The sequence below is a fragment of the Dromaius novaehollandiae genome, chromosome 10 (genome assembly GCF_036370855.1).
Source record: "Dromaius novaehollandiae isolate bDroNov1 chromosome 10, bDroNov1.hap1, whole genome shotgun sequence".
Taxonomy (NCBI): Eukaryota; Metazoa; Chordata; class Aves; order Casuariiformes; family Dromaiidae; genus Dromaius; species Dromaius novaehollandiae.
The window spans coordinates 12,029,877-12,057,408 of record NC_088107.1 but is presented as its reverse complement, the minus strand read 5'-3'; the positions used below and the strand labels follow the sequence as shown (position 1 = coordinate 12,057,408).

Below are 27,532 nucleotides of genomic sequence, written 5' to 3'. Positions count from 1 at the left end.
TTCCTGTTTTAGCCCATCTCGTAGACTAGGGAAAATGGCCCATTACCAGTATTTTACACATTTACGTTCCGTGTTTCAGTATGCCGTTTAATACTGTATCCCGGGAGCATGCTCTGGCTCAGATCGGTTAACGCTTGCAGAGAGACCAGCAATTTGTGTGACGTGTGCGCGTATGTGGCACTTACAACATACCGGTTTGCCGTAGCTATAGGTTATATACTGATACATAAGTATCATTCTAAATATCCCCAATGACTAAATATTAGCCACAGATACTACTGCAGCATCTGTGATGTCGGTGCTGTGCGCCCCCTCGGCACTGCTGCCAAGCCCACGGCAGTGCTATGTGCACTTCAGCAGCGGAGGGGCAGAGGTGCTGGAGGTGGCTGTGGTCTTTCCTGCAAAGAGCTGGAGCAGAACAGGGCCAGGCCAGAGCATCTGCTGGAGATTCTGCGCTCAGAGAGGTGGGGAAAGGAGAGCGGGTGCTAACACTGGTTTGTGCTGGCAGGATCCAGTGCAGAACGACACTGGTGCAAGACAGAGCCTCCTCTCCCTTGGGAAGATCAGATGGTCTGGGAAACTGCAAGTTAACACAGGTGGACAGGAGGAGAAAGATGCTTGTCTTCATGTAACGCTCCAAAACTCTACTGATTCACTGTCCAGAAGGTTGAATTGTATCACAGCACCTAATGGTATACTGTGATGCTGCTTGGTATCAGGTATCATGAAAGACTCAAATAATATCCTCCACCTCTAATTTGCAGTGCGTGTAAGTGTTCAGATATGCAAAAGATCCCAAGAGAAGTTAAGTACAGCTCTATGCCTTCTCCTATATTGTGCATTCACAGAGATTAATGTCAAAGTGAGTTGACATACTCTAACAATGTTCAACAGGCCTGAATAATATTAATAACACTATGCTCTTGTATTATGCTTTTTTCAGAATGACTGCAATTGTTTTAACAAAGAAGGGTAGGAAGTCATGCAAAAAAGTTATGACATGACAGCAACAAGAAAAGATTAAGTTTCCTGATGGCAAAGACTGGGACCTAAGTGTGCAAATTAATGTTGAATATCATACTAGCTGCTGTCCAAAATGGACTCACTGTCCCTTTTAATATTTAACTTACATGAAGGAATTGTGTCAGAAAGTCTTTTGGTATTACTTGTATGGGCAAAACCAAACCATATATAGAAAGGTATTGTGGAGGACCTGCCTATACAATTAGTTTTACCTTATTCAAGAACTTGTTAAAACATGCTAATATGCTAACTGTGTTATAACATGCTGTGGTGTTGCCTTAGGTTGAAACACATTTTCCTATTAGCACATATGTTACTCTGTAGCAGTACTGAACAAATTAAAAAACAAAGGAATTTAAAACAGTAGAAATCAGAATGTCTGTTAGATTATTTATTTAACAAAAACTAAGAATTACACGGCTGGGTAAAATAAAGGAAAAGAAACAACGTACTTCACAGATGCAAACTGTGTTTTGAGTTGCCTACATCAGACATCAAATATCTCTCTCTTAAATGTACCTTTGATGAATTCTGTCTAATGAAAATACCATTAGAGATGATTTTAAAGATGGAAGTTATACTTATGATAATGAAAACTCATATACAGTGTTAATGGAACCTTGACTAAATGTATACTGCATTCTTAACTCTATAAAGATTTTCTGCAATACAGAACATTTTGTTTTTTCCATAGTACTGCAGCCAAGACCACAAAAAATTCCTGCTGGTTGGTGCACACCTGTGAGGACATAGTAACATTTTCTGTATAATCAACTGCTACTGTGTAAATGACCACCTGTAATGTGCCAGGAGAAATGCTTTTGTTTAAAAGCACAAAACACTTATCAATAATGGAAAAGAGATGTAATGAATTTCAGAGTTGAAGTTTCTTTACTCTGATTGCAAGAACTCGAAGAATGAGGTCTCAACTTGGTTTTTAGTGCCCCCTTCTGGCTCCTCAGTCCTAGAAAAATAAGTAAACCGGCCCTCAGGCATGTCAACAGGTACCTGAGCGAGGTGACACATATAGGAGGATTTAACTGACTTTCCAAAAAGCGTGTGCAGAATTTGTCCCCTTAACATAACCCAAAGCAAACATTCTGCAAGAGCTGGACAGAGTCCTGTCGACCGCAGCAGTGCGAGCACAGCCCGTACGCTTGGACAGGAGGCCTCAGCTCTGCCCCCACATGTAGCAGAGGGAAATTCAGTTGTTTTCTGAACTTGGTATGGGACAGCGTGTCCCATACTAAATGGATCTGTTTCAGTGGAGATGTGAGGATTCAGTCCCGTACTATTTCTGAGGCAATGCTAGTTCTTTGCAAGCTCATTATTTGCATTTTCTCCAAAGACATTTTGGGGAAGTCTAGGGCAAAAAAATAACAGATATGAACACAATGTTGTTACAAATATTCATCTAATTATCTGGTTGGCCTTACCATCTCCAGAAACAACAAAGGAGAATTTCGTGACTACCTTTCCTGGAGGAGGTAGGTTACGGGATCTGCCCTCTACAGCGGTACCAGAGGATGTGCGACACTAGTTTTGCGGGGAATCCAAGCTTGAGCGCGTTGCGGCTCGGTTGAAAGAAAACTAGGAAAAACATCTCAGGGACTGAGGTTATCAGGATCAACGCGAGTTTGGGGTCAAGGCCAGAGCTGCCTGGCAGAGGCGGGAGCAGCAAGGGTTGAGGACCGCTTCGGAGTTGCGGGCCTGTTCTTACACAGGTCGCCAGCTCCTGTCCTTAGGGCCCCGAAGCGCAGCCAAAGCCTTGCTGAGGTAGGTCGGCAGCGCCCCAGCAGCCACGGGGCAGTGAGAGCCGCCCCCGTGGCAAAAAGGAGCCGTCACAGGAGCACAGGGCGCCCCCTTCCCTTTCTCAGGCTCCTCGCAGGGAGGCTCCCGCCCTCCCCGCGGCGCCGTGACAGCTCGCCGCCAGCGGCCGCGGCCCCCGTCAGGGCGGGCGGCCAGCGCCCTGCCCCCCGCCGGGCGGGAAGCGCCGCGGAACATGGCGGGCACCTCCAGTCCCCGCTTCCCCCGCCTCTCCCCGCGCCGCCGCGCATGCGCGGCAGGCGGCGCCGAGGCCGTATCCCTCCGCCGAGCCCCTTTTGTCGGGGATATTTGTGTAATAAGATAATACCTGCGCCCCATGGTAAGTGCCGGCGCCCCGCCAAGCGCCGCCGGCGCGGCGGCCCCGCGCGGCCCCGAGGAGCCCGGGCCCGCTGGCGGCGGGGCAGCGCGCGGCGCGGCGCGCCCCTCCCCTCCGTCCGCCGTGTCCCTCCGCCAGGCGCAGCGGGGACTTTTGTGTGGGGCTTTTGGGCGCCGATGAGCGGCGGCCTCCGGCGCCCCTGGTTGTTGTCGCGGGCGGCGGCGGCCGGGCCGGCAGCACGGTAAGGCCCCATCCCCGCGCCCCGTCTCTCCCCCACCCCCCCGGGCCGGCCAAGCTTTTCCAGGTCAGTCTGCGCCTTTGTATAGGGCCCTGTTACCGGATGTGGAAGTTGATCTCTTCGCTGGTAAAAAATAATTCCACTTCCCCCGGAACCCGGCGCCGCGGCTCCCTCCGCAGCGCCCAGCCCAGCCAGGATTTCCTGTCGGGGAGAGCGGGCGCGCTGGCCGGCCTTCCGGGGACCCCGCCGCGCGGGGGGCGCCGGCCGCGCCGCCGCCGGCCTGGGCCGCGCCGCCCGCCTCGGCGCCGCCGCGGGGCGCCGGCCGCGGCCTGTGGGGCGGGGGGCGCCGCCGGGCGCGGGGGCCGCGCGGGGCGCCGCGGGGCCGCCTCGGGGCCGCGCTGCCCCGCGGCCCGGCCGGCGCGGAGGGGCCGAGCGGCGCCCGGCGCGGCCCCCGCCTTCCTCGGCGGGCCCGGGCCTCGTGCGGGGCGGGCGCGGGCGGGGGGCGATCCCGGGGGTGCCCCGGGGAGCGGGGGTTCGTGGGGGGGCCGCGGGGGCGGCCCCGCTGCGCGTTTGGGCCGCGCGGCTGCTGCGCGCTGGCGGCGGGGCCCGCGGGGCGACGCGCACGTGTAGCGGGCTGCGCCCGCCCGCCGGTGCCCAGAGCGGCTCGCGGTGCCGCGGCTCCGGCTCGCAGCACCTTGCCGCGGCCCCTGTAGCGGGTCTCCTGCGCTGGGGGCTCTTAGCGTAAAGCAGTCGTGTGCCGGGCCTAGAGCCTCTTCGCTGAGGCGGCTTTTACTTGGCGGCAAATGGTGCGAATCGGAATTAACCGTGCTGATGGTTGGTTGCACGCAGAGGCGCTCCGTGGAGCCTTCAGCTTAATGTTTTTTTTAATTATTAAATATCTTTGAAGTATTAGACTAAAAGCAGTTTGGATGCAGCGTATGTGCACACAGAAACACTCGTAAGGATACCAAAGCAGTCGGCTGGGTGAATCGGGTTAAGGATGTACGTGGCAGGAGCTAATGATGAGAATATGCTGGGTTCTTGTTCCCGAGCCACTTCTGATGTTACTGTTCTTCAAAAGACCCAACGTGTTCCTCAGCCGATGCCAGTGCACCTTGTCAGTCACTCTAGTAATACAGCTGTGCTGTTTCTGAAAACACCTTGTTTTCTAGCTTTTAGGCCTTTATGCAAGACAGAAACTGTCAAGGTTCCTCATTATAAAACAGTTGCTCTAATTAAAGAGATTTTTTTTGGAGAATATTGTGTAATTTCAATTAAGAAATGTATGCCTGACACATTGCAAAGCTGTAGTACAGTTCAAAGGCTACACAAAATACCATTAGATTCTCCCTGTCAATCACTGTACCTGCCGTAATGTAAGCTTTTTGGTGTCTGGTGCCAAGTGTATCTGTGAAAGCTTTGTAGCTCGTTTACGGTGCCAACCGGCGATGACAAATCTTGGTTGGTGCCAGTGGAGCCGTTCACCTTTGTTGCATAATAATACTCTTTGGAAGAATAGTTTTGTTGCAGATAATAGTCAAATTGTGCTTTTCTTTTTAAGGACAAGGCTTTTCTCCGTTATTTAATGGAGTTGATGATTGATACTAATCTAAATTAATGTATGAACCTAATTGGAGGACAAAACTACGTAAATACAGGCTTAAATATCTTAATCTCTATGCATCAGTGTGTTTACTTTTCTGATCTGCTTTCTCAGATAAGGATTTTTTTTTTGATGAATAGTCCAATGTGAAGGTGATGTTTCTGTTTAAACAAACCGGAAGAAATTTAGTTACGAACACAGCACAATTGTAGAGGAAAGCCGAAAGCCCTGGAATTAAAACTGATTGTTGTTAATACACTCACTAATACAATTTCCATTATCATAGCGTGCTATCCATACTATACACATCCATACTATATGCCTGTGATATTTATATTAAGATTTGAGTTAAAATGTGGAATCATTGTTTAAATACATTTGGAGGGGTATGATTCCATAAAGAAGCAATACAAGAGCTATTTACTGAGTTTATTCCATGTGAGTCATTATAACTACACTTTTAGATGACATTATGTATGGTAAAAACATGCTGAACTTGTTAAGATATATTAGGATATGGAAATAAGATTATGTTTATTGCAGACCTTTCAGTTCCTTGAAAGGTTACAAAATTCTAATTGAAATGAAAATTGTTTTGGAGGAGTTACTGTTCTGAGCATCACATTGTTGTATCAGGTTGTAAAAATAGCAGAACAAGTTGATACCATTATTTCAATTCTAATAATGATCAAAACTGAGTGCTTGATTAAAGATGTAAACAGTTTATAACATTTATGCTCTTTCCTTAAATTTTTTTTGAGCTTTGTATGGATGGGTATATAAAATCTAATTAGAAATTACTATTCTAAATTGTTAGAGATGCTGTGCGATGTTGAAATCAGTAGGGTGACAGCATTTCTGAAGATCAGTTCTTCCCAGGTCTGGGAAAGCAGGTTGATTTTTGAAATGGTGGAAAGAAAAGGACATTCACAGAAGGACATTCCTACTTCCCCTTTTTGGGGACGCAGGCATGAGAGATGAGAGGCGGGAGAGCCTTCAAAGTACAGTTCTGCCACTTACACTTTGGTAGGGGGAACTTTGTGTGTGCTGTTTTTTTAGAAATGACTGCAAATCCCTCCCGTGGGTAGGGTGTATATTGCCGGAGTTCACCTGCCGTAAGTCGCGCTGCTGCAGCGCCTGCTGTTCTGGCGGGCGCACGCCTGTCGTAGGAGCGGGCGCTGGCGGAGGGGCGCTGGCAGCGGCGAGAGCTCCCTGTTAGATGTTCTGCAGCAACTATTTGTTTTGTGCCTGCTGATTTTGACTAACTGATGTTCACTGCTGCAGCGGTAGAAGGGGAGTAAAGGCCTGGCCCGGTATCCTTTTGGCAGGACACCAATCTGAAAGGTGCTGCAAAATTTTAAGCCAAACTAAATCTTCCTTTGGACCGCAGACTCTGCTGTCTCTAGGCTGTGGTGTGGGACCCCAGGCTTCCCGAGCTGCTGGTTTTTCAGCTCCTCTCCCTCCCCGCAAAGCCCGGTTCACGCACACACCCTCAGTTCTACCTAAGCCCTGCTTGAGTGCCGTTTTACCTTTTTGGTGACAGCATGATGTTTAGAGTTTCAGAGGGTGTTCAGAAACTTAAATTTAAGATGGCTATAAAAAGCAGCCTGATTTCCTACTGAACAGAAGTAAAATAACAGTAATAATTTGATAGGAATTTTAATTACCAGTTCATTGGCCTCTAGATGATAGTACTGTGCAGAATGCATTGAAATGATGAAAATCTCACAGCTCGGGAGGGAGTTACTGCGAAGAAGTTCAAACCCACCAGGGAAGCTCTCACCTATTAACCTGGTGTAGACAAAACTCTCTGGTCCTATAGTTGTATAGAAGCTCTCAGAAGTTTGAAAACATACTCAGGTTGCCATAGAGTAACTATAATAGTCCCAAGACTTTATTTCAGAGCCGCTGATGTTTTTATTGTCTGAAAGAAGGCTCTTACAAAGCATTACCCAGCTGTCACGCTACCCGAGCTTGATGGAAATGACAGTTATTGAGGAGTACCCTTTTACACACTTGAGCAGAGTTCATTTGTGGCACTACAGGGAGTAGCAGAGGTGCTTAACTTACAGTGCTGCTTTGAAGTGGAAGTCACAATTCAATTTTAAGTATATTTTATTGTGCTATATATAGATCTTTGCTTCTGCTAATATCACTGTGCTGCTGCAATGTCACAGAAGGATCTCAAGGGGGCGGCGGAAGAATTTTTTTCTGGCGGAAAGGGCAACGCAAAACCTGCAAACCTCTGCAAAACCGTTCTTGATGTGTCCTGATACTAGTAGTGGAAGAGTATGGGGGGAAACGTGGGGCATATTGTTACTCAGGGGTTTCCTGACCTCATGGTGCTGGTCCTTGGAGTCGTCCCCAGCTGGAGGTCCGCTTTGGGTTGGCCAGTCTGGAGAAGCTCCGTGAGCGCTACCGGTTGTTGGTTGAAAGGGGCTAAATGTGCCTGAGCCTGTTACTGAATCAGTTACTCTTGCGGTGTAGTATTGACATATAATGTAGTTTTATTTTTGAATCGAACAATGTAACTTTGTTATTTTTTAAACTCTCTTCCACTAGATGGCCCCAAGCACTATATGAGAACTAAAACTTACATTTTTCTAACATAAATTTGTTTTAACTGAAGTTAAAATTCTACATTGTGAAAAATACGTAAATTCATGCAATGTTTTGTCTATCTAAACCCCCCCCCACACACACACAGACATACGCCAAAAACCCCACTTTAGACCAACCAAGAGAGTGTTAGCTACTGTAAACTATATGTGGTAGTGAAGGTAGTGTTATATGTGATCTTCCGTGTCCCTCTTATTCCTTGACTGGAATGTTTTTTATCGAGTACAGTGCAATGCTATTATTTAGTTTTGCAACAAGATGCAAAATGTAGTGTCACATTAGCAGGTGTTTGGTGCTGGTGGCTCAGAGAGATTGTGAATCGCCGTCAGTCTCAGGCTGAAATCAGTCCCAAACATCTCCTGGGAGTGAGACTTCTATTCTGCTGGCCACCTTAATTGAGTTTTTGTTATTTGCTTTATAGGGTTTTGATAACGATTTAGCACGTTATTTACTAGCATAGACATGGTCAATGGGATAAAAAAAATAGGTCTAGTTGTTAAATGTGAACACTGTAATTTAATTCACCCATTTTGGACATCAAGTATAAGCTTATTGTTGAGGTTGTCATCTTGGTTAATGGAGAAAGACACCTGCAGAAGGCAGTTCCTCCGATGAGGAGGAGCAGGGGCTGAAGAGGGGGGCAATACTCATCCGCAGAGACATCCAGAGTTCAACGGGACAGGGCCCCGCGCAGTCGGAGCTTGTTGGACCTGCTCTGAGCGGGAGGTTGAACTCTAAGGCCTCAGAAGGTCCCTTCCAGCCTCAGTTGTTCTGTGTTTTTTTTTTTCTTCCATTCCGTGATTCATAAAGGAAACTTTACTGGTTATTCTTCTCTATTGATGTTTAAGAAATAAAATAAATACAAGGAAAATTAATTGGGGTGTGTGTGCTCGCGCGCGCCTTTTTTTTTTAAGCCTACCCCCCGCCATGGTACAATATAAAGGAGCACTGTACTCTATTATCATTTTATACCATTGCCCATAATCTCTCCCTTTACCAGCGATAGTGAATTTTTCTCTTATTCCTGTTTCTCCTGATCTTTATTTTCATGAGTTGACCGATGTCCCTTCCTCTGCATCTGGCTATGTATGTTCCTTTTTTTCCTTCCTTTTCCAATTGTCGGTATTTGTCCTGCCTGCCACCGTCCTGCTGCTCTCCCCTTTTCTGGCTGTGAGACAAATATGACCTAGAAGGATGGACATAAATGGAGTATTATCTCGATAAAGGTGATGTTGATGCCAGCAGGCTGCTCTGTAGGCAGAGAGGTAACCTGCCCCAGTTTGCAGCTCTACTGAACCATGTTGGAGCTCTGCATTTGCAGTATTTCCCCTTTCCTGCTTTCTAGTTTCTTCCAAAATCAATAGCTTTCAGCTTATTGAGCAACATACCACACAGGTTTTGCCAGTTGAGCCAGGTACAGAGAACTTTCTAAATACATTTGTTTTTGCAATAGAAATACAGGTTAAAAAAAAAAGTAAAAAAAAATAATCCTAATGGGATTTCTTTTTGAACAGACTTACTCTAACTTTGCATAGGAAACAGGTTGCGTACCCTTGCAGCTGTTGTTACTAGTAATACAGGCTGAACTTTCTTGCTTCTGCGACAGGAAAGTAAATTAATGGAAGTAATTCTGTTCTGAGCATCCCAGTAGTTGAAAACATGGATATAGGACTAAAAAGTTAATGGTATAGATTGGCATAAACTGTGTTTTAATGCTAGATTTTCTGATTACTGAACATATTTAATAGCAATAGAGTGGGTTCAAAAAGATGTTATACCAAGGAATCCTTGGTGCAACAGTAACAGATAGGTGCCATTTGTTTATGTATAGTTTTACATGCTGTGTATCATACAGGACTTTTCACTCAGTGTTGTGTTGTATTTTGAAAAAAGGGAAATTACCCAAAGATGAGGTAAAGCTTTTTAGCTAATATCGCAGTACTGTCTCAATTTACAAACTTTGCACTTTGTGGTTTTTCAGTAATTGCAGACAGTCAATGCAGGTGTTAATGTTTGTTTTCAAGCAGATATTGTAGTTTGTGCATCTGATGCCGATAGAAAAATAATGTATGCCTATTGCTTCATTTTGTAGCTAGAATACAGAAATGATATTTTAGGATAGACAGAATCAAGTGATAGAGAAGATGGCAGAAATTCATTGTGTTTCGTAGCCATATACACGTTTACATTGTGGTACATCTTAAATTCGTTTTGGATAAATGAGTGCAGTGCCTTTGGACATGTGACAGGGGACATGACAGCCATGACTTAGTCCCGTCTGAAAGCTGGACAAACCTGCGGGAGGTTGCAGTGTCAGGTGAGAGCTGCTAAACCACTTCCTATTTTGAGAAATGTGCATCCAGTTCAGGTTAACTTTAGAGTGGTATAACTTTGTGGTTGCTGTGGTTACAGCGTTGTAACACTGAAATCTTCATCCCAATGTTAGTTTTGTCTGACTGACGAAAGTAATTCTAAAATCAAGCTGCTTATTGCAGTCAAGAAAACATGTTATAGATAAAACACCATCTTAACTTTTTTGAACTTTTCAATATATGAAATAGTCATTTTAAAAGAAAGACAGCAGCATTTGTGTACATAACATATTAGATATTAACTATTTTTCCCTTTATGTATCTTTATTTCCTCGACTAGATGTCACTAGTAGATTTGGGAAAGAAACTTTTAGAAGCTGCCCGAGCAGGTCAAGATGATGAAGTTCGCATTTTGATGGCAAATGGAGCGCCTTTTACCACAGATTGGGTAAGGACAATTTTTGTGATGTTTGGTAAATTCTGTTATTCTTCTCACCTGGAAAACTAAACTGGATTATTACAATTAAGCATTTATATTACTAGCCTTGAGACTTTCTTTTTGGAATTCTGCTGTCATATCGTCTTTTACCTAATATCAAATTAAGTCTGCTTCTTCATTATCATCTGACCTCCTTCTAGTTGTAGTAACAAACTATGAATGAGTTCCTTCTGATGGCTATTAAGGTGAACACTGGAATGGTTAATTGGAAAAAGCAGCAATCATCCTCCTACTTACTGTATTCATGTGTTTTCTTTAGGAAGAGGTCTGAATTTAGAGAGCAATCTCAACTACCTAGTATGTGTAATTGAGGTTTCCCTGATATAGATGCTCTGAGTTGTTTTTGGGGGTGCCTGTGCTCTGCGTAGATTGTGTAGAGAGACTAAGTCAGGTAACTAAAATTTGAGGGTATTTACAAGGCCTTAAGGGCCTTAATCTACTTAGTGACCAAACTTTCAAGTTGGCTCTGCTCTGCACAGGAGATTGGACTAGATGACTTCCAGAGGTACCTTTCAACTTTAGTGTGGTCTGTTGAGCAACACTAAAAATGAGGTTGTTCCCCTTGAAATATATCACACCTTAAAGATGTAAGTTGCTGCCAGTGAGCTGTTTTTAGTGTGTTGTGATGACTGGAAAGAATTTAAACTTTTTTTTTTCGTCTTCATATTCTGTAAAAGCCCTGACAGTTTCTTTCCTTGAGACTGCAAGGGAAAATGATTTTAAAGTGGTAGCCTGGCACCTGAATTTGGTAGCTGCAGAATAATTAAAAAAAAAAAATTACTTTTTACTGACATCTGTTAAAAGTCCACTTTTTACCTTACATTACAGCTGGGAACATCTCCGCTTCATCTAGCAGCACAGTATGGACACTACTCAACAACAGAAGTGTTGCTGCGAGCAGGTGTGAGTCGGGATGCCAGAACCAAAGTGGACAGAACTCCATTACATATGGCAGCATCAGAAGGCCATGCCAGCATAGTAGAAGTCTTACTTAAGGTAAAAATTCTTGAAACAGAGTGTGAAGCTGGGATATCGCAATGGTTTATTATTGAATAGGTGCAAATTTATTTTACTCATTAAACCAGCATCAGAATGATTAGAATATTTATACTATATTTATATTGGGTGCTGTGTTTCCCATTTTGGTTATTTATTTTAGTATTAATTAAAATCATCATGATTTCAGGTGAATTACTTATTGCTAATTCAAAATAAGACTTCTCCCAATTTGACACTCTATGAGTAACAGTTTTTAGAACCCAGACATTTTTTGGGTAGGAATTCTTCAAATCTTTGCAATAAATAATTTATGTAGTACTTACGTTGAAGTACTTCTAACAAATTAGTAAATGTAGGATAACAGGACATTAGTACTGGAAAAAGAGGCAGTTTTGGGCTTCATTCCATGAGCAGCATTATTCAGTTCAGATCCTTATAATGACATAGTTTATGCGATGATCTTGTTTGCAGCATGGTGCTGATGTCAATGCGAAGGACATGCTGAAGATGACTGCACTTCACTGGGCTACTGAACATAATCACCAAGAAGTGGTAGAACTCTTAATAAAGTATGGAGCAGATGTCCATGCTCAGAGTAAATTTTGTAAAACCGCATTAGACATTGCAATAGACAATGGAAATGAAGATCTTGCAGAAATATTACAGGTAATTTTGATTTGTGATGCTTAGGAAATTTAAAAGAGGGTGCTTGTTTATGCAAGCTTTTAATATAGCAACTGTGAGACCATATATTGATTAGTAATGCTAGACTCCAGTACAGTTTGTGGTGCGGAAATTAGTTGCACAGGAAGGTGGCTGAAGAGTATTTCCAATATCTGCAAAGCTGAGGGTTGAATATCCTTTGTTTTTGTAAATTTGAATATTGTAGTACACAGAACTAGCTGGGGTCTTTGCAGGCAGAGTATAAAACTTAAGTACCCCTTCTGACAGTATGTTCTGACAATACCGAAGTGTTAGATCAGCTTCATATATGGATGTTAAATTACCGGATGGAACCGGGCAGCAGAAGAGAAGAGATGGCCGTTTCTCCCAGGTTAGAAAAAGTGAGATTGAACCGTTGGAGAAGTCATTGGAGTTAGGATTATGATAGATACTTCCATGAAAACGTCAGCTCAGTGTTCACAATGGCACATTAAGTGTTAAGTGTTATTAAGAAAAGAACAGAAAACAAAATAGAGAATGCCATTATGCCACTGTATAAATCTGTTGTTCTAGTCTGTCCCTTTAGCCTCCTCTTCATTGCAAAAAAGGATATAGTAAATAAAAGTGGTTAATATCGGAAGAAGGACAGAAAGATGATTGAAGTCATGTACAATCTGTGGCAGCTCCCAAGCTGTCAGAGCCGGTTTTCATGGCATATAGCTATCACAGTTGTCTTGGTTATTCAGGCCTTTATTTTAGATACTTAAGCTTTTGTATCTATAAAAAGGTTGTATGATTAGATGGTCCTCTTTGTGTACAGCAAATAAGGAGGAGGTGTAGCAGTCTGTTTTTATTTTCTCTTTCACTTCAGCAGACTTCTTGTCTCTAGGTTTCAGACAAAAGATGTTTCTCATGTATTTATGCAAAGCAGAAGGCGTGATGCAGTGTGTGTATTGCATGACTATAACTAGGGAGAAGAGCCTCTCTGAGTGGAATGTGCAAAAATTCTAGTTCTGCTAAATAACTTCCTCTACAATTGGAATGGTATTATTACATTTGAATGATATTATTACGTTACATTATTACATTGTCTAGATTGCCATGCAGAACCAAATCAATACAAATCCAGAGAGTCCGGACACTGTGACAATACATGCAGCGACACCACAGTTTATCATCGGACCTGGAGGGGTGGTGAACCTAACAGGTTTAGTATCTTCTGCAAATACATCAAATGAAACAGGTATTTAGATGCATATAGGATAGATACTGGGATTTTACGCTTGAATTGATTTTCACCATATAATGAAAAGGCTTGAGGAAAACAATGGTAAGAATAGAGTAGTTACTTTATTCCTCATCAGTGTTTCTTATGTGTTATAAATGTTGCAGTACTTAAAATAACAATGTACCTGGAGATAAATTATCGGAAGTTGTATTTGCTTAGCAAATTTGTCTTCAGAATAGCACTTTGATTTAACAATGTTATTGAGAATGTTATTCTAGCGTGTTAGAAATTTCGGTACAGTAATAATATAGAAAGAGATTTCATGAATTGTTAAACTTATCAGCTAATTTTTTTCCCTCCTAATAGATGAGACAGGAGTGTCTGCTGTACAGTTTGGAAATTCATCAACGTCAGTATTAGCCACGTTAGCAGCTTTAGCGGAAGCATCAGCCCCACTGTCTAATTCTTCAGAAACACCAGGTAAGAAATCTAAGTAATTTAATCTCATTTAATGAACTAGAATAAAGTACACTGAAGTACAGCTTTTTTTGAGGTACTGTTCATACAAAAATGAAATGACAGTCTTCTTTTCAATGTGAACAAAACCAGGTGTCCCTTTCCTTTTACCTGAAAGGCTGGCAGATTCATCTGTACAGTTATTTCTTAATAAGATTTCTGGCTACAGCTGGTATTTACAGGCCTAATGTGAGTGAACGTTCATCTTTCTGAAAGCATCTTAATGTATTTACATACAGCCTAGTTGCATTTGGTGGGAAAATCTTTCCTTTGAACAGTATTTTCTCTTAAATTATGGGAAATGACCCTTAATGTTGTTTCCATATATTTTTGTCAGCAGTTTTGTTAACTTTTCACCCAGTAGACAGAAGAACATTGGTGACCTTAGTGTGCAGATTACCCATTAAAATGCCTATGGTGGTCTTTTCAACCTCAAGGCACTCTACCTGCATTTTTAACAGGGTATAGTGATCATGGCAGGTAGGGCACAAATCCCTAGCTTTTTTCTCTGAAGTAGACTATGTGATGTACTTAAAAATAAAAACTGTGGTCATTCTGAAAATCCCAACAGGTGTATTGGTGAAGACCTGAGTTTCTAAAGAAATCTGAGAAATATTTCCTGCTTTTTCCATGCACATCATCTTGGCCAGTGCTGTTTTGCATAGGTTACGCCCCAGTTTTTTCAGGCTGTATGATACGTATGTAGCTACTGTAGTTTTATGGTAGGCCAGGTTGCTTTTTTCTTTACCCCCTTGTTGATATAACCTTAGGATCTGTGGATTTTCTTTATGTGTAAAGTAAGAAGGCAAAACGTGATCTTCTGTCTGTTTTCAGCTTTCACGTAGAAGTTTGTTATCTCAAATTTAAAGTGACCCTCACTTTTCTTACCTTGGAGATGGGAGGATATATTTTCTGCAGAAAAGATTTGTGAGCCTGCTACTTTCCTAGGTAGTTGGGAGGAGGCAGGGAAGAGATAGGAGAATTATGTGGGATATCATGGAAGGATTAAGGAGAGAGCCTGCCCTGCGTAATCAGGAGAAGGGTGGGATTTCTTTCTTTAGTTTTCTTTCATTTCTGTCCTGGATATGTATGCCAGACCTGTATTCAGGTGCCTACCTTTTCGAAATGACAGCTCAGATGAAGTGTGGTCCCTTCAAGTGGCTCAGGAATGTTCTCTGGCTACATGAATCTGCTGATAAAATTGCCCAGTTGCTGAGCTGCTAGAGCTGATAGTTTATTTAGTATTTATAGTGTTTATTATACTGGCATGCAGTGCTATAGCTTGATTTCCAAGTTGGCTTGGGACTGTTAGCACTGGTTAGTGGTGTGATACATATCAAGGTGAGCCTAACCTTCAAGCCAGTGACTGGAGATCACCACAGAGAGTGACCACCCTTTGTAGCTCAGGGATGTATGATGGTTATGACAACCTGAATTTTTTTGAACACCTGTTTCTGAAGAAATACTTGCAGGTTTGTTTATATTTTTGTTATTGGTAGTGGTCAGTGTGATTCTACAGAACTGAGATACTTCAGCTGACCAAAGTCTTTGATGCTTAGAATTCAGCTCTGCAGTAGGCAGCATTCTTAAGGACATAGTTTTCATTGGAAATATAGGGGAAATCTATTCTCCCAGGCTTGCTGGCATGAGGGCTACACCCCAACAGCAGATATATATGACTTTTCATCTCTAAGCACTTTCAAGTCCTTCTGCAGGGTTTCTGCTTAATCCAGATTTTTCATTTTTAAAACACCATCTAAATACAGCTATACTCTTTTATGAACCTTAAATATTGCAAGTGAAAGAGGATGATTCAAACCCAAAATTCAGTGCCTTTCATTATGGAAAAGCTGATGAAATTTTCAATCAGTTAATATATTTGAATGAAACTTAGAGATCTAGTTGCAGGAGAGATCAAACTGGAGAAGAGTTTGCACAGGATCACCCCGTGTTAGAATGCATCCAGGCCTTGGTAGTAATAGGCTTTGGTAACTAACCGAGTGTTCTCGCGTTTCATGGGCCCATCCTTGCAGTGGTGCAGTGCAACCTATGTTACATGTCAGTAAACTGGTGAAGATAAAAATTATTAGAGAGGAGGCAGGGGAAGACAGAGAGGAAAGACTAAGCTTAAAAGCCTTAATGCAGTAGCTTCCTGCCTTCAGTAATGCAGCACGTCGTATCTAACCCACCTGTGTATGTCAGTTCTTCTACTTTAATTTTTATGCAGACATGTGAGCAGTCTTGCAGCATCTTGCCTGCAAACAGTTTCCTGCGACCTTACTCCTTTAATGGTTAATAAACCATAAAGGAGACAGAAGAAGCTTTTCATCACCTGTGCATTCAAGCAAAAAAAAGCAAACCCAAAACAAACCAAAGCCCTCACCCCTTCTCGTCTGTGCACATCACGTGAAAGCTTCAATTATAAATATGCTCAAAAACTGTCATGAGAATTCCATTTTTGGCTCTTACCTTTAATTTAGCGTCCTGTATTTAACAGTGCATAAACTTGGGGGAAGAGCTTTTTTCTTTTTTTTTCCTCTAATGTTGTTTCTCTCTATTTTTTTCTCCTTATTCCAAGTTAGCTTTACCCTGGTCTCTTCCTGCTAGTTCTTCACAGCTGGTAATTAAAAATGCATCAATTTTACAAAACTGAAGAAAGAAGGTTGCTTGTTTCCATTGTTATTCTAGTGCAGGGCATGGGAGGAGATTGGTGTTATGTTATGTACATACGGACTTCTGTGGGGGCTGGGAAGAGCGTTTCGAGAAATACCTCATTAAAGATGTGTATTTGGAGTGTGGTATTTGGTGTGCTTATGTTGGAATGAGGCTCATGTCTCACTGTGTATGTTAATTAACTTCAGCTTACCTTCAGCATGTGAGATAGTGTGGCAATTAGTGATTAAAAATGTTTAGAAAGAGAGCAAGGAAAGAATAAGGACTATACTTAGTCTATACAAAAGAGAAAAACAATCCCATAACTTCCATTTCAAAATTTCAAGTTCAATACAATATCTCTTATTCATGTATGAATTACTGTTTGGTTTACTGAATGAACACTTTGTGATTATTTAAGAAGTGCTATAGGACAGTAATCTCTGAACATAAAAATCTTCAGAAGGCAATGACTGCAGCCATTTGAATGACAGAGTGATGTGTGTGTGTTATATTAGCTGAAAAGATGAAAGCTCCAGAGTTGTTTCTGCCTTCTCTCATCTCAAACATCAGAACAGTCTATAGCATTTTTTAGTTTCATCTCTGTAGATAGAAAGCCCTCTAATGTCTATTATTTAAATCAAAGGCCCTGGCAAATTGCTTTTGCCCCGACAAATTGAAAATAAAAAACAGAGTTAGTGTGCTTGAAATTCTTTCATTGTGCTGCTGGTGATCTTGCTTTTTGTCTCAGTATTTTGTTGCTTTAAAAATAAGGATGGTGGTGAGAGACCCCAATTGTAGTGTAAGCTATGTGTCATGTAGTTCTGGGTGTAGTCTTTCCCTTAACTTCATCTGTAGATGTAATGTAGCAGAACTGTGAGTTTGCTGCCAGGTATTCGTTACGGAATCATGAATTTGAAGTACTTAGCTGAGCTGGCTTTTTATTATTTTTACTTCTACCTCTAAGGTTATATACATACTCTATTTTATTTTACTTTTTTAGTTTTACCTTTCTCCTTTTATGCTATATAGTTAAAAAAAAAAAAAAAAAAAAAAAAAAAAGCTCAACTCTTCAAAACTTTTCCTTTAGTCCTGTTTCATACTTTGTATAATGAGTGGCTAAAGTTGTGGTGGTGATGTTTGAAGTACCCGTGCAGTACAAACAAAGCTTTAAGATTCTCTAGAGGTCATTCAGTCTATTATTGTTTTGAACCGTTATGATAAGCACAGAAATGGGGGGCTGGGTCCTGAGGTACACCCCGCAGAGGGTAGAAGGGAACAGTTGACTGCATTGGTGTTACTTGGTTTTTACCTCCCAAGGTGTCCTTTGTGATTTTTTTTTTTCTGATAACTTCATTAAAACTAAATTTTTTCCATACTGTAGGACATTCTAAGATAATGTAAATCCTTACTTCAGTAAATCCCTGTAAACCTGTATCACTTAACATGTACTAATAAAACTGTGAAACTTTCCAGGCTCTGTAAGTGGTGGATATGAGAACATTAATTAAGGAGTAGCTATGCTTCTCAAGTCAGTGTTTTCAATTTAATTTTTTATTCACCTGTCAGTGTAACTTAGTGCAGTTTGTGTGCAATGCAAAAGTAATTTGCATCCTTAAAATAACTCTTATTCTTGCTGCCGTGTTAACACTGAACCCCAGACTTCAGTTTTGAGTGGCTATATCTATTAGGAAAAATGCTAAATAAAGATTTATTATAGCAAGCAAGGTAAACCAGGACAGAACTGCATATATATGTTAATGCTTTATATAGGCCTGATGAAAGATTTCCATTAACAGTATAGCATGTAGTAATGCATTAATTTCAGAAAAAAACATCAAATTTGAAAAGTCGTGGAAGCTCCTTCCTGTGCCATAGCCATATGCATTTTAAATCATAAAGCTTAATTTGTGTATGGACTTGATTCCTTTACTCATCTCTTAATAGTTGTGGCTACAGAAGAAGTGGTGACTGCAGAATCGGTGGATGGTGCTATTCAGCAAGTTGTCAGTTCCGGAGGTCAGCAAGTTATCACTATAGTTACAGATGGCATTCAGCTTGGTAACCTCCATTCGATTCCAACCAGCGGGATAGGGCAGCCAATCATTGTGACCATGCCAGATGGACAGCAAGGTGAGTGGAAATTTGTACAGCGTGAGCTTCAGGAGCTATTCTAGTTTAAAAAAAAATGCAAATAAATTTTGCATAATTACTGATATACATTTTTTGAGTTTGTAAACTGTGAAGGGCTTGGACACGTGAGAGCTACTGCAGTTCAGTTAGCACATGTCAGCTGAGTCTCTGCATTAGGAGAGGGAATAGAATTGCTAAACCTTATGAAAGAGAAATGGGGCATTGAAGAGAGACGTGACCACCTGCTTTGCCTTCAATAAGTTTGATTCTTGCCAACTTGGTATGAAAACTATAAAATAGAATAAAACATTAAAAGCCTTCTCCAATTCTTATGTGGTTGTCTTACTGGAAATATTGCAGAAAAGTGAGGCCTGGATTTGGGAATCTCATGCACAGAGCAAGCTGTGCAGGTTGCATGGCTTTGTTCTGGAGGAAGCCGCTCCAAGTCTTACATGCCTGAGGTTTTGGAGGAGCAGTGGCAGACTCAAAGGAGCCAGAGTGACATAAATATCCCTGTTGGATCATAAATAGTTAGGTCATGGAAGCTGCTACAGTAATAAGTGTTATTTCATGTGGATGTATGTGTTTTTTGGGGTGGTTTCTTTCAAAGATGCTGTGCAACTGCTATTTAGGCGAACATGGTTTCTTCCTGGCTTCTTCACCAGGATTCCCAGTGTGGAGCCTGAAGAGTTTTGCACTGGAGAGAGATGATTTGGTCTGCTGTTTGTCTGAACAAACACAACTAATTATCAGGAAGTATGAATGTGCGTAGGTAGTATCTGGAGTGTTAGTAACTATGGGCTTTTCAGATTACTTAGGTGTTCTACTTAATCAAAATAAGTCAGTCGGTTTCATATTTATAATGTTTCTTAAGCAAATATTAAAAATTATGGTCTGGTACTTAAGTTGCAGAATTGAGAGTTTGGTAACTCTGGTGCAAATCACTTCCATGCCTCTGTTTACACTGTGAGAAATGGTGATGATCCTCCAGAGTGACAGCTAACTGTTACAGACTTCAAGAACAAAGAATTTTGAAGTTCTTTAGTAGCATGTGGATAGCTAGAGCATTCAGTAGGTGTTTCTTGCATCAGTTTTAGAATGTGCTTTTATAGAGTTGCATTTTCATATGGGAAAGTCTTTGTATTTTACTGCTGTTTATAATATTATCTAATTATATGAATTTTGTGTGATGCAAATACTGTTTGAAGTATGTGTATTTATATTTACAAATATGTTTTCAGTATTAACAGTTCCAGCAACAGACATTGCTGAAGAAACTGTGATAAGTGAAGAACCACCAGTCAAGAGACAGTGCATTGAGATTGTTGAAAATCGTGTGGAGTCTGCAGAAATAGAAGTAAGGCGTCTATTACGTGATGTGTGTTAACCAGAGTATTCAGAACTGAATATTTCGTTTTGGGTTTTTTTGTGTTGTTTTAGAGTTAAGTTTCTGTGTTGCCACAGAATGAAGAGTTTGATGCAATAACTTGTTCCGTGTCCCCTGTTACTGGAATTAATCTTTTACAAAGTTGTTATAAAGAGAAGATAGGAGGGCCGTTTGTTTCATCCTCTGGTTGTGCACATAAAAGTGACAATTGTTTAAGTATTTGATAACTTAATTTTTTTTTGTTTTCCTTTAAGATCACTAGCTAGTTTTTAAAACTAGATACTGATATATTATCACTGAACTTGACTCTTTCCGCTAGCAGTGAATGGGAGTATTGTCCCCTCATCTGTCTATGACCACATGCTTGTCCTGATTGTAAGATCATATTTTCAGCAATGTTTCCTTTCCATTCATGATATCTAGATAACTGTTAATGGACATGTGAAACAGTAAGATTTTGTCTTTATCAATTTGTGTCTTCATCCTTTTTTAATTCTAGCAGGAACTACTACACATCTCTTTGCACCATCCTGTTTTTTAAATAGTAGTGCAAAAGAGCTAACAATATTGAGAGAAGTTTTCTTTTTATATATGACAAACAGACATAGCTGTTCAATTAAAACTGTAGATTTTTAAAAATTTTTTTAATAATCCACAGAAGGTCCACCATCTCATTCCCTCTTCTGTCACTTTCAGTTGTGCTCACTAGTTATGGTCAGAAGTCTATGAAAGTTGCTGTCTGCCTTGACTAGGCAGTTCTCATTCTGTTAGCTGCATGGTATTTCATTTATCAAAGGTTGTATTCTCCAACTTCTGTTCATATTACTGAATAACATTTTGTGCCTAATTGAATGCTATTTATTGTACAGTATGTGATATACTTTATTCATGTCTAATAATAATTATCACCTTTCATCACTGACTCTCACTGTCCTTAAGTTGTCACATCAAATACCTTTGGCCTTTGCAGCCTTGTGGTCATTACAGATTATCATGACAGTTGAAATTTTCTTGCTGCATTTTTTTAAATGTATGACTGTTACAATAAAAACAAATCTTTTGTTCACACTTTTAAACATCTGCCTGAATTATTCTTAAAGGAAATTATGTTTCCTTAAGTATTTTAATAATTCTGTTGCAAAGGAACAAAATCCAGATTGGTTAAGGAATAAATTGACCTGTTTCTAGATACGGATAGTTGATATAACAGTACAAATAATTCTTAAAGAGACTGCCAGCTTCACTTATATATTTTAAACACATTTCACAAATACTGAAAATAGTTGATTAAAATGAAAGATTTCATCTGTATCTTTTAAGTGCAGGTTTTGAAGGCTTAGACCCTGACTGTTCAACTGAAAATTTACACACAGACCCCTGCCTCTGTGCAGAGCCTATGGTGCTACCTCTTTGTTGACTGGGGCATTAAATAAGTGCACAGGAAGTCATTTCACTTTAAACTTAATCACAGTACAAGTTTGTAGATACTTGAATTGGAGGGAATAGGACCCCTTCCCTACTGAAATATTTTTTTGAATGTGAGGAAACCTTTACTGGTCTCTATTGCTGAAGATTAGGGGTTTTTTGAGTCATTGGTGATTCGTTCTTTTAATTCATTAGAGTTGATTTGGGGCGAAGACTGATTTCTTCAGTCATTTTTTAATTCATAGTGTATTTATAAACAGTTAACTGTACTTTGAAAATCTTTACATAAAGTTGAACTCCCGCTCACGTGAGGTGGCGAACTTTCCTGTGAAAGGATTGAAGGATTAAAACTGTAGCAATTTTTTTTTGACTTTTTCATTTGGGCCTATTATATTCAAACACTTTGGTTCATTTTGAAGAGCAATACCAGTTTTATTAAGTGTTCTGACATTTAATTAAAACATACCATGGCAGCAAAAAAAAATTGACTGTTAAATATTCTGTTACTCATTTTCATGCATAATTCATTAACATACAGTGATTTTTATTTTCATTTTTGAATTTGACTGTGTATTTCTCATATTGCATGTTGGATAGATGACCTGCATTACATATGATCAGGACAATCATTTCATTAGACTTCAACAGAAATTCATAATCCTGAATTATCGTAGTGAATTCACATCCCTGCTTTTCTTATTATTAAAAATAATGCTTTATTTGGGGTAATTTAATTATAGGTGTGCCTATCTTCAGCATATAGACAGTTGAAAACTTAATGTAGTGGAAGAAAATTCTCTGTTAAATTGGAAAATTCTGTAAGAGCACTCAGAATCCTCCAACTTATTTTGTAAGTGGATAAGGTTTTATATTGATGGGTACAAAATGACTTTAGATAATTAGAACACTTTCAGTTGTGTTCTAAAGACTGAGAACACTTTCTAAATTTGCTGAAACGAATAGCCCAGATACAGGTTCCCTAACTTTGACATCTAAAATGAGGAGAACTATTTTCGCTGTACAGTAGGTCTATATTGCCTCTCCAGAAGAACTGGTTTCTTTCCAGTGCCTAGTTAGACAGCGCGTTTGGCCTCAGTTACTTAGCTCACTCTGTTTACGTTAAGACCATCTCTTTCTCTAAACTACAAATATTAGTTCTTGGAATAATCTACTTGCTTTCAGTTACTAGTCTGCCTGGTAAATACTAGTTTTGTCTTCAGGTCTCTGCTGGTGAGATCTTTCTTTCTTTCCCTTGCTTAATGTGCCATCGTACCCAATGTACGGCACTACGGGTAGACAGCTCTATTCTCCCATCTACAGGAAGTGCTCAAAGATTTGCTCCGAGAGCCTCTCCACCGCCAGGCATCTGCAGCACGCACACGCTCCCTCATAGTGGTAGCGCCTTGCTTTGTGTCATGTAGCTCAGAACCACCAGCCAACGAGCTGCTGCTGCTGCTTCTCGTTCTTCTGCAGCCTGGTAGACAGAGCAGCTTTACTTCTTGCCAGTAGTACGCTTCTGTTTTTTGGGGCTTTTTTGTTTGGTTGGTTGGGTTTTTTTTGTGACAAGTTCCTGTACTAGAGAATGCCTAGCTGAGTAGACCCTGGAGCGCCATGCGCTCAGGAGGGAAGGCTTGCTTTCATCATGCAGCAGAATCAAATCTCTTGACTGCTTCCCCGAGAACTGTCTGTAGCTCTCTTTCTTCAACTTTACACTCCACGGGGCTGTTGTACGTAAGCCATGTTTGTAGGCTCCCCTTAAGCTACACAGATAATTTACTGAAATAGCACTATGTTTTGGGTTGACTTTAGGCTTCTGAGGTTAGTGACCCTTTCCTCTAGGGCTGGGTTCTCTAAGATGGGGGAAAGAGCTCACCCTACCATGCATACTCATAAAAATACACTTGCTTTTCAGACACCAGGGAAAGTGTGCAACAGCAACAGTTGCAGAAACCTTCCCCCACCTCTAATAAGCTGAGGAAAATTATACTGGATGTTATTGAGCCAGTCTTGGAAGTCCACTGCGCTGGTGCTAGAGCATCATTCTTGGTGTATTTTTGGGGTCCTTTGTGAAATGTAGGCTCTACCATTCATTTTGCCACAGCATTTGTCATTGGTCGATCTAGCTACTGCATGGGTGAGTCATTTATAAAGCAGAATCCAGATTTTCAGAGGCGGTAGCTGAACTGCCTTTTCAAATGAGCAAGCCAGATCAGATGAGCTCTCTTTTTATTAGCATATACTGCAAATGAAACAAATCCGTTAATATTAATAATTAATATTGTTAAAAATTAAAGCCATGTGTAAGATCAGGTTCCATTTATACACATGCCTCTGTTTTTATAGCTTTATAAACCTGTTAATAACATCTCTCCTTCACCTGTTGTTTTTGCTATACAGATGCTGCTGTTAGCAATGATTAGATCCCTCATGTCATTGTATTCCAACACATTCAGCACAGCATGTGACTGCTAAATGTGGCTGTGACAAGTATTGAGAGCAGTAGCAAGTAGAAGGGAGGCAGTGTTTTGTATATTCAGGTTCTGGTCATGAAAATGTGCGAGTGCATCAGACGTGAAGAACAGGGATGCTGTTCTGAAGGGGGAACTTCTACAAGCTATTTGAGATATGAACTGGAAATGACATATTGAACTGCTGGGAAGGGAAATAAGGTGAAAATGTGTATTCTCACTGGGTTTCAGTTTTTGATAGAGTTATGTTTTCTGGGAGATAGCTTGATGCTTGACAGCCTCCCTCCTCTGGCTACTTACAACGACAGTAGAAAAAAAGAATTTGAAATCAAATACTACCTTACTCATAAGAGTATGATGCACTTACTTTAATGAAAAGGTATTTGGTTGAAGATCAAAACAAAACTATTTTCCAAGCAAATTGTTTTTTCAATTAGGCTCAGTGCAGTATCAAACAAGATGACAGTATGCACGTCACTGGAGATAAACATGCATTCTCCTTCGTTCCTAGGGCAGCTGCATAGAAAATGGCATTTCCCATATTATTTTGCTTGGAAACGATTTTACAGCCATCCTTAACCAACTTGTATGCAGGATGCAGCCTTAAGTAACTCCCTTTAAGTTAAAAAGACTTGCCTAACCAAGTACTTACTAATTCATAAAAATGTCACATTCTTGGGGAAGTAATTTTGACTCTGGATTGCATTATATTCTTCAGATCATCTCGTTTAGAAATCAGGTATGTGTATCTTTCAGTTAGCATGAGCAACTGTCACTTCCCAGTGCGAACCGCTGTCAGGTAACAGTTTTTGGTAATAATATCTGATTAGAAATACAGTGACAGTCCTGTTGGATTGGATGCCAGTCCTGTTGGAAGTTGATTAAAATTTTGTATTAAAGGCAAGGGAATCATTAGAGAAATGGTTTTGGGGTTTTTTTTTAATGTTACTATTTAACCACCATGCTTCTACGTTTGTATTTCACCATTTTTTCATGAAGACTTGCTTGGTGTTTTTGCAGCTAAAAAAAATCAGATTTACTATACTTACACTTTAAGGCTTATTGTGAGAAGTTGTCTGATGTGATAATTCATGTCTAATTTACACAGTGGTGTTTATTTAGGTTTGCCCAGGTAAGAACTGAACAGTTTCTACATGATGTCTAAACAGTTGAGCTGTACGTGTAGAAAAAGTATTTGCCATTTTAGCTTGCATTTGATACATATTTGACAAAATATTGCTGATTCTGTTTCTAATAGGAAAGAGAAACTCTTCAGAAGCAGCTGGATGAGGCAAACAGAGAAGCACAAAAATATCGTCAGCAACTTCTAAAGAAAGAGCAAGAGGCAGAGGCTTATCGGCAGAAGTTAGAGGCAATGAACCGCCTCCAGACTAATAAAGAAGCTGTTTAATAAAAAAAAAAAAAAAAAAAAAGAACATACTGCAAAGCCTGTTACTTTAAGTCAAAAACCTGCAGTACAATCTTGAACTGTACACTATATAGGTACAGACACAGGATTACGTGATAGAGAAGAGGCTACAAGTTGATAACTGGACTTAAGCCATGAGCTCTGATGAATTTCTTGTAACATAAAAACTCTGAATTTAGAAATTGTGAAAAGTATTTAAAATGAAATACTGTAAATAGTTGTTTTTTTTACAGTTTCAAAATGAGTTGATAAATCTTTTTGAAGGGATCCAGAAACACAAGAAGCCAATGTTTTTGTGAAATTTTTGATTTTAGTATGAATCTAATTTCTGAAAAACAGAACAGTTTTAAGGGTGATGTTGCTGATTTAAGCTGACAACTTGAAAATGAATTATGTGACAAAATGAATTAACAGTTATTTCTACAAGGTAACAACTTAAACTTCTCTGAATAAGACATTTCCAGGTGGAAATCTTTGTAAAGCTTTAAGTAGTTGTCTCAGATTCTCTGAAAAACATTTTTTCTTTTTTTTTCTTTTTTTAGGCAGTGAAATTTTTATATTTAATTTCAAATATATCCAAGTAGATTTACATGTATATGAAGCTAATATTTTTTAAACTTTTCAGTTTGTACATATGCTGCATGTTTTTATAATTTCTACACATACATCTTGCATAGGTATTTTTCAGTAAAGATGAGAAAAATTATGAGAAAAATGTTTAGCCTATAGGTCATTTGAAGTAAGCTAGCAGCCAGTTTTATCGTGAATGGTATATTTCTTGGAAGAATGTAATTTGTAATAAAATATTAAAAAAATCTTAATTTACATAATATAGACAATTTAAAATTTGGCAGCGGAGGCATTGAAACTTCACAAACTTTGCGTGTCTTACAGTTTTCATGTACAAATATTTTAAAGTTCAGTAATGAATATAAAAGAATGTCTCCACTGGAACACGAATAGTAGTTCTTTTAGAATATTCCTATTGATCTGTTTTCCCCAATAGTCTTGAAATTATTTCGGTGATACATTTTTCTAAACAGACTTTTGCATTTAAATTATGCAATTGGACAAGTAATTTTTTATGTTGTAGTGATGCTCTTCTTACCTAGCATCATCGTTCTTCACTGTGATACTGTGTTTGTGTGCGTCTGTGCAGTGATCTGTTATGCTTAGGATTTATATAGCACGTTACATCTTCAGAGCATTGTAAAATCTTTTAAAGAACAAACCATTGCTATGCTGCCTGAGGCAGGTAAGTGAGTGTTATTGTCTCAATTTTATAACTGGTGTAAGCGCAACACAGGGAGTGTTAAATGATTGGCCCGAGACCACATGGATCTGTGGTGCACCTGGGAATAGATCTCAGGAGTTCCTGGCTTCTAGTCCTGTGCTTAGACTAAGCTGCCTTAAGATTGTTCAGTGCTGTGTTACATTGAATTTTGAACTACTGTGCAGATTCCTTTTTGTAAGATAAAACTTTGTGCTTTGCTTTGTTGTTCCATGTTTCACTGCTTTTATGAAATTGTTTATATAAACTTAAGCAAAAAGTCTAGTTTACCTATACTGTATACAAAAGAATTACCCTTAAAACTGTACTCTGGCCTACTTTTTCTATTTTACAATTAAATATCTTTTCCACATATATATAGTGTAGAATCAATTCCATTTAAACTTTTATATGTGTATTAGAAGATCAAAATCATGCTGTGTTCAACATTCAGAAAAATCTGAAAAATCTGTTTTAGGTTCAGAATTTCCTTCAAAGGTAGGAGGGAAGAGTGGGGAAAGAATTGCATTAAATAACACAAATTAAAATGTTCATACTTCAAACTTTGAGTTTGTAGGATTGGCAGGGAAAAAAAAATCCTGGTATCAGTATAAAGTTGGTAAATCTGATCCAAAAATCAAGAGATGGTAAAAATTGAAATCTGTGGTGGTGTTTTTTTAGAAGAATTATTTTCAAGGATGTAGTCATACTCAAATGGTACTAGGACTTGAAGCAAGCCTTGTGCAGTGACTAATTGGAAGTGGTTGTATTTTAAAGTTTTCTCAGAAACTAGCCATTATGTTACTAGGAAATGCAGGAATGACTTAGTCAAGTGAAATGTACTATTTAGGCATTGCTCCAGTTGAATTACTTTGTCTTCAAAATAATGTTTCTGTCTTCACATCCCACAAACTTAACTACAGTT

General features: G+C 40.0%; 1 protein-coding gene and 1 long non-coding RNA gene across 4 annotated transcripts; one reads left to right on the top strand and one right to left on the bottom strand.

The window, feature by feature from the left end:
* Window positions 1-1,399: 1,399 nt before the first annotated feature.
* Window positions 1,400-3,036, bottom strand: LOC112995975 (uncharacterized). Its single transcript, XR_003262308.2, has 2 exons — window positions 2,497-3,036; window positions 1,400-2,386 (listed from the first exon to the last, which is right to left on the bottom strand). It is a non-coding gene; the product is annotated as an uncharacterized LOC112995975 (long non-coding RNA).
* A 15-nt stretch (window positions 3,037-3,051) lies between these two features.
* GABPB1 (GA binding protein transcription factor subunit beta 1) lies at window positions 3,052-26,982 on the top strand. 3 transcript variants are annotated; one of them, XM_064517315.1, is made up of 9 exons: window positions 3,052-3,169; window positions 10,279-10,386; window positions 11,266-11,433; window positions 11,908-12,102; window positions 13,195-13,306; window positions 13,694-13,807; window positions 18,443-18,628; window positions 19,870-19,985; window positions 25,167-26,982. In XM_064517315.1, the coding sequence occupies exons 1-9, from the start codon at window positions 3,167-3,169 to the stop codon at window positions 25,317-25,319; spliced, it is 1,155 nt and encodes a 384-aa protein (XP_064373385.1). In that variant the 5' UTR covers window positions 3,052-3,166; the 3' UTR covers window positions 25,320-26,982. The 3 variants fall into 3 exon arrangements, with proteins under 3 accessions (XP_064373385.1, XP_064373386.1, XP_025977042.2); XM_064517316.1 differs by lacking the exon at window positions 3,052-3,169 and adding an exon at window positions 3,277-3,407; XM_026121257.2 differs by lacking the exon at window positions 3,052-3,169 and adding an exon at window positions 4,063-9,943.
* Window positions 26,983-27,532: the final 550 nt, after the last annotated feature.

Bases quoted from the DNA above. Each gene is read 5' to 3' on its own strand.
- GABPB1 (XM_064517315.1), top strand. The intron at 10,387-11,265 runs GTAAGGACAATT...CTTACATTACAG, and splicing joins CGCCTTTTACCACAGATTGG to CTGGGAACATCTCCGCTTCA. The intron at 19,986-25,166 runs GTAAGGCGTCTA...TGTTTCTAATAG, and splicing joins TGGAGTCTGCAGAAATAGAA to GAAAGAGAAACTCTTCAGAA.